Source organism: Periplaneta americana, chromosome 1 (genome assembly GCF_040183065.1).
Source record: "Periplaneta americana isolate PAMFEO1 chromosome 1, P.americana_PAMFEO1_priV1, whole genome shotgun sequence".
NCBI classification, from domain to species: domain Eukaryota; kingdom Metazoa; phylum Arthropoda; class Insecta; order Blattodea; family Blattidae; genus Periplaneta; species Periplaneta americana.
Genome location: NC_091117.1, coordinates 51,574,227 through 51,587,352, shown reverse-complemented (window position 1 = coordinate 51,587,352; position 13,126 = coordinate 51,574,227). Strand labels below are relative to the sequence as shown.

At 37.8% G+C, this 13,126-nt stretch overlaps 1 protein-coding gene across 2 annotated transcripts in view; it reads right to left on the bottom strand.

Annotated features, from left to right (window-relative positions):
• The window catches only part of LOC138695176 (retinol dehydrogenase 14-like), a 44,621-nt gene that overhangs the window by 18,956 nt on the left and 12,539 nt on the right, over positions 1-13,126 (bottom strand). The window contains exons 2-3 of one of the 2 annotated variants that reach the window (XM_069819638.1): positions 7,647-7,739; positions 3,160-3,252 (exon numbers count right to left, since the gene is read on the bottom strand). In XM_069819638.1, coding sequence (XP_069675739.1) covers positions 3,160-3,252; positions 7,647-7,739 — 186 coding nt within the window. The remainder of the gene's footprint in view (positions 1-3,159; positions 3,253-7,646; positions 7,740-13,126) is intronic. The other variant, XM_069819642.1, reaches the window with a different exon arrangement.

The following is a 13,126-nucleotide window of genomic DNA, read 5'->3' as shown; positions in this document are numbered from 1 at the left end:
TATAATGGTAATTAAGAAGCTCGTATGAAAATGATGAAACTCGCTTGCGCTCGTTTCATAAACATCCATACTCGCTTCTTAATTACTATCATTATAGGCTCGTTGCATAATGTACTATTAAAAAACGCTTTCCGTGGATTACTTGATACTAATATTTACGCGTTAAGTTTATGATTTGTTTATACTATTATTTACGCGTTAAGTTTATAACATCATGAATAAAGAACAGTATTATGCTTGTTTAGCTGCAATTAGTTCAATTAGGCTATTACAATATGCATGTTACTGAGAAAGAAACGCCTTTGGGTTAAACTCCTGATCACAATACAAATATGTGTTCAGGGATTAAACCATAGATTGCAAGACGTGATGAGAGAGGTATACATCAGAACTTATTGAAAGACCTACAATAAGAGGACTTGAAAAGTTATACAAATTATTATAAAATTTAATATTATTTACTTAAAAATGGCTTTTAACGAACCCGTAGGTTTATTGCCGCCCTACATAACCCCGCCATCGGTCCCTATCCTGTGCAAGACTAATCCAGTCTCTATCATCATATCCCACCTTCCTCAAATCCATTTTAATATTATCCTCCCATCTACGTATCGGCCTCCCCAAAGATCTTTTTCCCTCTGGCCTCCCAACTAACACTCTATATGCATTTCCGGATTCTCCCAAATAATATTAATATTATATTATAAAAATTATTTATTTACATTTCATTTGCTTCATACTCCGATATCAGAATTTTTGTGGTAGCAACAATCTAGTTATATTTGCGTTCCGCCATATTTGTTTCAAGGTATAGAAATCTTTTATCAAAGATAACGAGCTGCACTTACATTTAATAAAAGATCTTTTATCAAAGGAACTTTTATAAAAGAAAACCCATTACACTGTCATATATTGTATAATATATATTTTATAAAAAGATCTTTGCAAACAACTTTGATAGTGTAATAGCAGCCCGAAAAAACTTCATCACAGACACCGGCCGTGAAAGCATACTTTCTAAAATACAAACTCTCTAGAGAAAAAGTAGTGAAGGAGAAAATCGCTGCTAGAAAGTTTAAAAATACAAAGTCGGATGAATATTTAAAAAAGTACCATAGGGACAGTTTTTAAATCTGTGTTCGACAGCAGTCGAAAATATTTTAATGTTGTACTGTGTCCTGTATGCTTATGCCACACGAAAAGCGAAAGCACAACTAATGCGCGCAAGCAGGAAAAGAGTAGAATGCAATTAACTGGTGGGATGACGTCACCGCACTGAGCAGAGCGGTGGGCTAAGTTGGGCTGCGAAACCCAGCGTGATGGGCTAACAAGCGGCCGCGCCAAGCAGTGTTGGTCTTGGGTGGGCTGGGCTGCTTAAACATTAGAACTAACAGTGCTGCGCTGAGGGCCAGTCTGCAGGACTCTGCTCTGAACCGGCCGGCCATTGACAGAGTCTTGTTTGTACCAGCCGGCCAATGACATCACTCCTATCCACTGCTCCTTCAAGAACGCTGAGTTACTGGCTTACTTCTCTTACCCCGCAAGGACGATACTCCCCTCGCAGGGATCCTCTCGTGAAATTTGGACAGGGTAAAGAGTACTGCTGTGAGGTATGTTTAAAATGTTACATTTGTTCCGATCAAATTTCGAAGAGAGTTCCCTATTTTTGACAAGTGCATTAACTGTATAACATTATCAGCTTGTTTCATACCTTATTTTTTGTACGACAGCATTATACAGTAATTAAAAAAGAAAAAACATAAAGTGTGTAATAATAGGTAGTTTGATATTATGGTCTGTGAAGAAAGGGGTTGCTATGACAACAGTGACGTCTTAAATATTATAGCGTAGCAAATCGTTTCATAATGTTAACTTTATGACATAAGTTATGCCTTCATAATAAAAGTCATGACGTTTTAGTTGGCATGGTAATATTTTACGGCAGTGGTACAATAATAGGTTTGTTCCAGCACGGTTCAGAATCGATTCTGAACTGCCTTCTCATGCGCAGCACCTCAATGTGCGTTCCAATAAAACTTAAACGGATTGTGAACCGATTCTGAACTTCGAGTTTCCTGTTCCAACGTGCTTTGGAACTCGTTCGAAACGAGTGAAATTGGTTCTCGATTAAGAGCAGGAACTGGGAATTCTGAACTGCTGACGCATGCGCAGATGGTTTAATCTGAAGTTCCGGTTAAAATGCTTCCAGACTACGCAGGTTAAAATAAAGAAAAAGAATAGTCCATCATGAATGATTTTGAAGAGGATAGTGATATATCTTACGAAGAATTGAGTTCGAAAGATGAATATAATTTTAATATGAGAAGAAACTCAAAAGGCCGTGAAAGAACAGTTCAAGAAACGTTCCAACAACGTAAAATTCGGAAATAGTTGTGAGAACGTACTCAACTATAGATATCCTACAAGCAAAATTCAGCTCGAACTCCTCGCAGCGCGCATGCTATACCCCTCTTACTCCCCTGCAGTAGGCCTGAGAGCATGCTGGGAACGGGAGCATACGTCATCTGCGCGAGACAGTCACGCCCGCTGGTTTCTGCGCACTGAGTTTTCCTTGTTGGATACATATAGCACATGCATCGAAAGACGTTCTGTATTCGTAACGCGTTCTGAATTGCATGCTGGAACAAACTTAATGTCGCATATTATACGATTTTCGCTATTGATAAATTCTGTTTATGGAGTACAAAAAAATTAATTAATTAAATCGCAAATAACAGATTACTTCAATCTCGTCCTGTAAGATCGCCCAATTTGTGACTGTAATACAAAATGTGATAAATGTAATTTCTTGCAGCTTTTCAGGAGCGTGCATTTAAAGTTTGAATGACTGTACCTATTAAATTACCTATACTAATCACGTTTCATAATAACGGGTCAGAGAGAAAATAATAGATATGCATGTCATCTTTTGCCACAGTAAAGATACCATCAGAATACACTACATACAGTTAAATTTCATTTTCGCCAAAAATTGACATCGCCTTTTGCCTTGCAATCACAATTTGTTGCACTGAAACGAAATGTCTCAGCCCATTTTTTCCTTAACAAAAAGTGTTTTGAATAAGGTTATCTATCCGATCCCAAAATCTGTCGGTCTAATTTCGAGACACACTGTATATTTGATTATCAGTTACTTACTGAGAGCTTCCTCTGCTTTCTTCATATCCCTACAAGCAAGGATGACTCTAGCTCCCCTTCGAGCAAGATCCCGCGCCGTTTCTTTTCCAATACCTGTTAAAGGAAAGCGTTAATATCGTTACATAATGCATTGACACATTATCGTTAATTTCTGTATATGGAAAATAATAGAAATAAAATATATAATACGAAAACTAACATTTGAACATCACAAGCTCTATTATTCTGTATTATGGATCCGCTGCCCTTTTCCTTCAGAGTACAGTAAAACTTCTTTGATCCGGACACCGATAATCCGGACTTAGCTTAATCTGGGAAACCAAAAAATACAATACAGTGCTGTACATACATGATAGACGTAACGAATGATGATGCGCCCGACGGACCTGACTCTACATCATTCGAAAAGCTTGTTGCATAAATTGGTTTAAAGTACAGTCTGATCTGTTTGGGAAGACATAAAATAAAGTGACTAAAATTTATAATGGGGTACTGTCGAATTCATTTCAGTTCCATTGTGATACTGAAGCACGGAAGTTTTGTATCACCATTTTTACCGCATAAGAAACAAAAGAAAGTTATTCATGTAAAATTTCTACCTCGGGACTAGGAGAGGTGGCGGTGAGCAACTTCTAATCACTAAATTGTGCACCAATATGCCTGGGTTAAATCCCAAATCTCTCCGCAGTGCATATGAAGAGAAGGCTTATGTCACTGTTTATAGTGACTGATCCATCAGATGGGGACTTTAAGCCTGATGGCCCCCTTGGTGCTATTCGACAGGAGTAGACTATGAGCCGGCACCAGGTTTCCCCTTCTCCCTTCCTCACCTTCACATCATCTCCTAGTACACGACATAACTCTTCACAGAAACACATCATGTACAGTGTGGCCCGCCGAAGTGGTACAAATTGAAAGTGGGTCACAGTCCTGCCATCTATCTGTAATATGCGGAACCCGAATCACGCAAGTGAAGTGGTGTCGGCATTAGACACACACATAATGTATCAACACATTTCAATAGTTCAGTTCACTTTTACGCTTTGTTGGCAACAGTAAGTGTTGCGTTCTGTGGTCTCCTTGTCGTTCTTTTATGAGGGCGGCACTATTCATGGTGCGAGTGACATTTCACCCTTGTGTTTACTTTGTTTTTTGTACACTTCTTCCTTCATTCACCTCTACAGAAAAAAATCGACAGGAGTAAGGCCTTAGGACCTTCGTGGCAAATGCATGTGATCACCGCGCCGTCGCTCGGGGAATGTGAAATTTAGGCAGTGTGTCACCTAACGGCTAAAATGTACAAGGGCTCCGTCATGCTGGAAGAACATGCCCACCTATGAGGCCAAGAGAACTATATACTCATTATGAACAGTGCTGCCCTCAAACGATCTCGTAAGATATGCGTACTTCTTTGTACACTGGCGTTCAAAGATATCTGAGATACAATTTTCTGATCGTATAAGTGAACTTTCTAATCACGGGATAAGTCAGAACCAAAAATATAACAAATTAACAAACTTTGAAATACTTCCGCTAGTTCTCAATGGTGAAACTATTATTGAGACGTATAAAAAAATTATGATGTAGATTAAATATAAATTGTTCTCATAATTGACAGTATCAGCGGGTTCCCGCTAAACCTAGTACTTTCCACAATCATTAGAGGGGAATGAAATTTTGAATTCTACAAGGTGCGGCAGAGGAATCGGACGATTTTCAAATGGAAATAACTCAGTAGTTATGTTAGAACAAATCTATTACCACCACAAAAACTGGCTATGTATGCCATTTTGTTGACATACGATTTTCAGCTCCATAAATAAATATGATTTCTATTCTCTCTTGAAGGGCATACATCATTTTACAATAATTTAATACACGAACACGACTATTAAAAGAAATGTTCAATGGTATTTGTAGCTTCAGCTTTAATCGACAGTAACAACAGTAGAGGTTGTCAGACAACGATATAAAACAAAACATGTGAAATAAATTAATGAGGTGTATAAGCAATTGAATGGTTTCATATTTAAATATAATTTGAAATTTCTAAACGAGATGGCTGGGTGGGTAAAATCTAAAATGCAATTAAGCCTGGATTCAAACTTCTCCCTCAACATCTAAATTGACGTGTTTTTTTGTTTAAATTGAATTCAATTTAAATAATTAGTTATTTAGACTGGAAAGTTTTGAAATGAAAGTCCTCTATATACCGGTTCGACTATTTAAGTTGATAATGTGAAATATATACAAAAACGAAGTGTTTTAGAAAGAAATGTTTTAAATAAACGTTAATTGACTTTAAGATAGGAAGTAAGTCCACCACTGTGGAGTAACGGTTAGCTTGCGTGACCGACCTCGGACCCATTTCGCCCTCATTAGGATCATTTTTTGTAATACAAATTCAGATGCTTATGAACTGCTTAAATTACTTTAATCAATTTTTACTTTTCGAATATCAGTGAAAATACGCGATAAATTTAAAAATGATCTACACAAATTTTGTGTATTTTTGTAAGAGGAATATTAATAAAAGAAATAAAAACTATAGGCTTGCCTTTAAAAATCAGATTGACCTTCAGATGACCTTGAAAACGTCCTCCAAATAAAACATAAATAATGCAGTATACTTTCGCCCTTAAAGTCAGTGAACTTTTATTTGAAACATTTATATTTAAAACGCTTCTTTATTTTTAATTTCGCATTATCAACTTAATTAGACCATCTGATGTATGCAGATTCCCTTTGTATATAGGAATGTCTCGTTCACATTGTACCGTTTATCGGATACGACGACATAGGCATTTCCATGGCGACCAAAGTGTAATTTTCGTTCCACAGAATTCTTTAACATTTTTAAATGTAGGTCAAATACAGACGTTACGCACCAAAACACGATCTAGGGCAGGGCAGGGCACATTACGTGATTCTGAGAAATGAGCGCTGTGTGCTTTAAAGAGCGGGTATCGCGAGCGGTGTGACGTATGCATACTGTACGTCATTCAGTGTCGGTGCAGTGGTGACTCTGCAGTATGAGACGAACTTTGAAGACGGAGCTTCCGCTCATACACTTAAGCGTCCCGCTACTCCCAATGCTTTTAATGTATCATGGGAGGAGGAGTTATTTTTGGTAGAGAGCAGTGGATTAGCAAAGTGTTTAATTTGGCATAAAACACTCCAACTAATTAAGAAGTTCAATATCCAACGACATTATTCTTTACAACATGCTACTGAATATGACAAATATGTTGGTAATGAACGTCATAAATTAATACAACTTAAAGAAAATGTTTCTCAGGTACATTATATTAGAGTATCTATTTGATATTTACATTGCATTATAAGTTATTATACATTTAGTAATATATAATTTTAAATTATATAAGTATTATGATACTGTATATCATAGTATAATATATTACAGTTCATGATAATATCATACAGGCTATCATATATATCATGAACTGTAATATACTATACTATGATATATCATAATACTTGTATAATTTAAAGTTATATTACTAAATGTACTATAATAACTTATAATGCAATATAAATATCGAATAGATACTCTAATATAATGTACCTGAGAAACATGTTTTTTAAGTTGTATTAATTTATGGTTATATCATATCATATCATATCATATCATATCATATCATATCATATCATATCATATCATATATCACATCATATCATACCATGTATTATATTATACAGGGTGTTTAAAAATACGGGGCATAATTTCAGGTATGTATTTCCCACATGTAGACAATCAAAATAGTTCATTACAACATGTGTCCGGAAATGCTTCATTTCCGAGTTATGGCCTTCACAACATTGAAATTCACCGGAACATTTTTCTTTCTTTCTGAAATTATGCCCCGTATTTTTTAAAACACCCTGTATATTATGTATTAACAGGATGGCAATAATGCACTTAGTGAATCGGCTATGAGAATTAGCTACAAAATTTGCCACGAAATTGCAAAGGAATTGAAAACATTCAACGAAGGTGAATTTATCAAGCGATGTTTAATTATATTGGCAGATGAACTCTGTCCACAGCAGGTAGGGGAAGTGGAAGCCATACGCCTTCTCGTAGAACCGTGGTGAGGAGATTGCAGTATGTGCGTATGGGTTATGTAAGCCTAATGATTTGTGTGTGTGCATAGAGCGAAGTTTATTTCTTTAAATTAATAAGAGTGTTATAAATTCTGTAATGTACAATGGATTGATGTAATATTGTTATAAACTATTAGACAGACAATGACTAGAACAACCGTGGCTCTTGTTACATTAATGCAGGGAAGGTAGCTGTAATGCGAGTCCGCCACTGCGTGAGCGTTCTGCTCTGGCTTGGAATTGAAGTGCCTTTCGGAGCGAGAGCAGCTCTGGCCGACTAAATGGAGCCGCTCTCATGCCCGGCTCTGATCTAGGGGTCACACTGACTCCGCATCACAAATTACGGTAGACCTATAACTCACCCGTGTTGGCTCCTGTCACGATCACGGTTTTGCCGTCCATTCTTTTCTTGCTCGTACATCTTCCAGTCGTTAACTTTAAGTAAATCTTGATTCCTGTGAAAGAAAGTTCAGAATAAATAAAGAAGCGCGTCATACCACCTCTCTCTCTCCTGCGGAATCCGAGAACAGTACGTGCGTTACTGCATATAAAAATAAAATCGAGTTTTTAACGCTTTTTTTTTCTGAAATAGTGCATTTTATCCACTGTTAACAGTGTGTAAAACGAGCCTTTAAAATACTAATGCCGAAAAAAGTAAGTAGTCACTTTTCGCACTACTATTCATTTTACGTACTGCCAAAGAAAATGCAATATTCAATGTACCAAACTCCATTCAGTAAGAAATTAAGGCATTACTTCAATCTCTCATGACGTAAATATTACACTAATATAAATAAATGTCAAATTTAACGTTAATATTTACATTTTGGCCCATATTATTCTGAAGTTACATCTGTAGTAGTATTCAATGCATGAAGATGTAACATTTGACTTTTCCTAACCGCGTTTTTGATTATATGGTCGATTTAGACAGCCATGAAATCGTGATCATGAATTAAACAGGTTTCTCTGATAGCTCTAAAATATTCAATCTATCTTCTGAGAAATTACATATATAAAGTAAATTAATAACACAATAATAATAATAATAATAATAATAATAATATTAATAATAATAATAATAATAATAATAATAATTATTATTATTATTATTATTATATTTCTCACGAAAACATTTTCATAAAATTGTACGTATTTACTAATACTTGTATATTTGGTATACTTTGTCCTTTAGGGCAACCCCTATTTTAGGGGAATTTTGCTTACATACATTCCATGGATACTTATTTCTTAATGGTTCCGAGTTTAGACGGCCGTGAAATTGTGATCTTATAACCTTTCCAGCTTGAAATATTTATTTAATGTGAATTTGTGCTATCGTAGAAAAAAAACATTGTATGATACACATTCGTAAAGTTATCTTCTTGGCCCCCGTGTGTTTGTGAAATAGCCTCGTTTCATAGACTTTTTGGCCTACACTTGTGTTAACCGAGCAAGCTGGTCGAGGCAGTATCGTCTCAGACTCGCATTCGGGAGGCCCGGATTCAAATCCCGACGCCGGTCAATCTGAGTTTTGAGCAGCCTCATGGGCTAGTGGTCAGAACTTCTGACTACAGTTCATGAGGTCCCGGTTCGATTCCCGGTTAGAACAAAGGAATTTTTCCTTAAAGAGGAATGTTCCTATGTTAGTCCATGGTCTGGAAATTAGGTTAGGCTTAGGTTTAAGACCTCTCCTGGCACTTCATAATCATCCTATCATAATATCATCGAGGCAGCATAACTCCGCCTTTCAGGCGCCCCAACCTAAGCTACTCCCAGGAGAGACCAGAAATGTCAAATGACAACTTGCCGGCATTGGGTTAAAAAACCACTTGTGCCAAAAAGAAAACCTTTATGAAGTTGTATCATAAATAACTACGAGGATCATTTCGTAAATCACGGCAACTATATTTTATCAGCCAATAAAGCTGGAGGAATAGAAATTCGCTATATGCGATTGAAGGTCACTGGAATGTGCTTTGCAATGCTAGTACCAAATTGCAGACAAAATACATTACTCATAGCTAACAGCCTTCAAAATAATCTCTCAAAGCTTCCACACATCTTTGCCAACGATAATGTAGGTTTTAAATACTATCGGCTGTATCCGATTCGTCTGTGTGTACCACCTCTCGTCGAAACGCTGTTAAGATGTCCTCCCTGTTTGCAAACCGCATCCCAAACAGCGGCTTCTTCAATTGAGGAATGAGATCAAACTCGCATGGACTGAGATAAGGCGAGTAAGGAGGATGTTTCAAGATCTTCCACCCTCACCGCTGCAAAAGGTTCCTGACAGGAGCTGCAGTATGGACTGTTGCGTTATCGTGGAGAATTATGGCATTGTCCAGGAGTGAACACCTTGGGGTTTCATACGCCAAAATAATCATGACCTTTGTGGGTGATGGATTCTGTCAAAACTTGTGTCTTCGTGGGGAACCATTCATTTGACTGACGCTTTAGTTCACGTTCATACGCTCGTGTCCAGGTTTCATCAACTGCAATAATTCGATTCAGCATGTTGTTTCCTTCACGTTGGAGCCGATCCAGATGATACGGCATTTCTCGTATCGAGTCCATTTTTGCATCTCCGTTAACTGATGTGGCACCCACTTTGCACAAACCTTGGCCATCTGCAAGTCCTCTCGTAAAATGCGGAACACTGTCGATGCAGAAATACCCATATGTGATGATAATTCCTCCATAGTCCACGCCTTTCATCTGTTAAGTCATGGATGGACATTTACTGCTTTACGAACTAGAAATGAGGGATTCTTGACGTTCCCGCAAAGGACAAGAGATGGCAAAGCGGGAGTTCGGTGTTCGTAACCTGAATAGCAGTCAGTATCGGGCAGCGACACAGTTCCAGTTGGAAAGTCGTCATGGCACATTCAAAGTCTATATATAAACACAAATTTAAGGTGAATGAGAAGAACAGTTTTCCGCATTCCCAAAGGAGACAATGTCTTTTGGCTTTTATGTTGACACACGTAATGGACGTGGTTGTAAGTCAAAGTAGCCTACAAATCTCGTTTGACTGACGAACATCTGTTGGCGCAACTAAAAATAGCTTTATCTGAAGTAAACCCTGATTTTGACGAAATAATTACGGGAGAGTCGGGTAGTATCGGACATCGGGTAGTATCGGACAGTGCGTTTCTTTCACCTACCACCATATGGTAGAACCTGAATGACATGGTTACGTTTCTCTATGCGACATCACAGAAACGTAACCATGTCAATCAGGTACTATCATCGTGTGGTAGATGAAAGAAACTCACTGTCCGATATTACCCGATGTCCGATACTACCCGACTCTCCCGTACTAATGCAAAAGAAAGTAATAAAATGTTATTTTGTATTATTTGTTTACTGTGGTCTAAAGTACACATAAACCGTAATCAGTATTTATCTAAAAACCAGCAGTCCGCCATTGCACTCATTGTCTGTTCATGTCTCCATCTATCAGTTCGTTCCCAACTACTTGGCGTTTTATGGTTCTGCGGGTTGGTTATCAAGTGGTTCGGCGTTTGCCCATCGCTGTGTTGAACACTGTTCGATAACAGCCACGTGCAGTCTCGGGACGTCCATTGTGCAGGTTAACAGTTGCTACGCGTCCACGTTTGAAGGCCTCCATCTCCACCCAACGTGAAACAGTGCGATAAGGCAACAAATATCCATATGTGATGATAATTCCTTCACAGCCCAATGCCTTTCATCTTTCGATAACAGCCACGTGCAGACTCGGGACGTCCACTGCGACAGGTCATCAGTTGCTACGTGTCCACGTTTGAAGGTCTCCACATGGATAAATATATATTCATCCATGGCCTCCATCTCCACCCAGCGTGAAACAGTTCGATAAGGCAACGCACTATCACCCAATGTTTCTCGTAGCTCAGAATGACATCGACGAGCATTTCTGCCACGAAGAACTGCAATTTTCATGTATGACCGCTGTTCAACTTTACCTACATCCATCTTGGAGCACAGCATTTAGCATACTAACATTTGCGTGTGCTGTTAACTAGCCTCCAATGCACACAGACGCAATCTGACTGTGGCATCCCGTACAACAACCGTGGTGAAAATGTGACTCGCGAGCACTTTGTGGCTCGCAATGGTAGCTATGCATTTCTCTTGCTTCCTACCGCCTCCAACCCCCACCCTCTCGCTCACTGGAGTCAAACTGTGTTCCATTTGTATTTGTCTCTGACCTGTTACGAGTGGCGTATCGTCGCATTGTCTCTCTCGAAACGTACCTCTACAAAACGAAAGTTTCAAGTAGGATGGGAGGACGCATTTTTTTGCTGCCAACATGGTGAGAATATTAAATCTATGATTTGTTCACAAGTATTACGAGGAAAATGGTTGTTTAACATAAAACGGCATTAATACTACATGTCACCTACATTATGAAACACTGAAGGGTAATTAATATTATTTTTATTGGGTTATTTTACGACGCTGTATCAACATCTAGGTTATTTAGCGTCTGAATGATATGAATGTGATAATGCCGGTGAAATGAGTCCGGGGTCCAGCACCGAAAGTTACCCAGCATTTGCTCGTATTGGGTTGAGGGAAAACCCCGGAAAAAACGTCAACCAGGTAACTTGCCCCGACCGGGATTCGAACCCGGGCCACCTGGTTTCGCGGCCAGACGCGCTGACCGTTACTCCACAGGTGTGGACAATTTTATTATTATTATTATTATTATTATTATTATTATTATTGTTATTATTATTGTTATTATTATTATTATCGAAATAAAAATTTTTAGCAATCTTTATTTGTGGATGAATAGTCATACTCTTATTTCGTTAACAGGTCTAGACCGAGCAAATAGACTGCTGGAATTGAAAGAAAGAAATGAACCCCAGACTACTAGTAATACACAAAGCATAACACAGAAAAGGAACCACGCTAGTTATTTGGTAGCTTGGGAAATTGCGAAGAGTTGTAAGGCATTTCAGTAAGGGGAATTTATAAAAACTTGTATGATTAAAATTGCTCAAGCTTTGTGCCTACATGAGGTTCCTAATTTTGAAAATGTATATCTTTCTCGTCAAATCATCGCCACAAAAATTGATTTCCTTCCTAATGATGTCACGAAACAGATGGACATGAAACTCAGAAGTGTTGTATATTTTTCCCTTGCAATTGACGAGAGTACTGACATCACAGATACGGTACAATTTGCCATATTTATTCGTGAAGTTGACGAAGAGTTAATGTTGAGGAATATCTTCTAGACCTAGTTCCCATACAAGGCAATGTTACTGGTGAAGAGATTTTTAATTCTTTCCGAATAAGTGTCGAGAGTCACAATTAAGATTGGTCAAGTGACAGTGGCAACAGACGGAGCGAAAGCAATGGTGGGCGAAAAGAAGGGCTTTCTTGGAAGATTGAAAACTTTTCTTGCTGAAAAAAATATATTACTAAATAAAGCTGAAGTAATTCACTGTATTTTACATCAAGAGACGCTTTGCGCCAAGCCAGTGTCATTGAAATCAGTTCTGGATATTGTTGTTAAGATAATAAATAAAAGCATAGACAGTTCATACAACTGCTTAAAGATCTTGGAGAATCCATGGAAGATCTGAAGTTTTTCTGCGATGTTAGTTGGCTTAGCAGAGGGTCGATGTTACGACGTTTCTTTGACCTCCGTGAAGTAGCAGTAACATTTATGTGAGAGCAGATAAATTTAGTAAACTTCCATATTTTATTGTGTCATTAAATTGTATTATTTGCTGTTTCATTCATTTACTTTCTGATAATTGTATAATTATTTTTTTAGAGTATGGAAATACAAGAATTAAGCGACGAAAGCTAGATCTGTAAT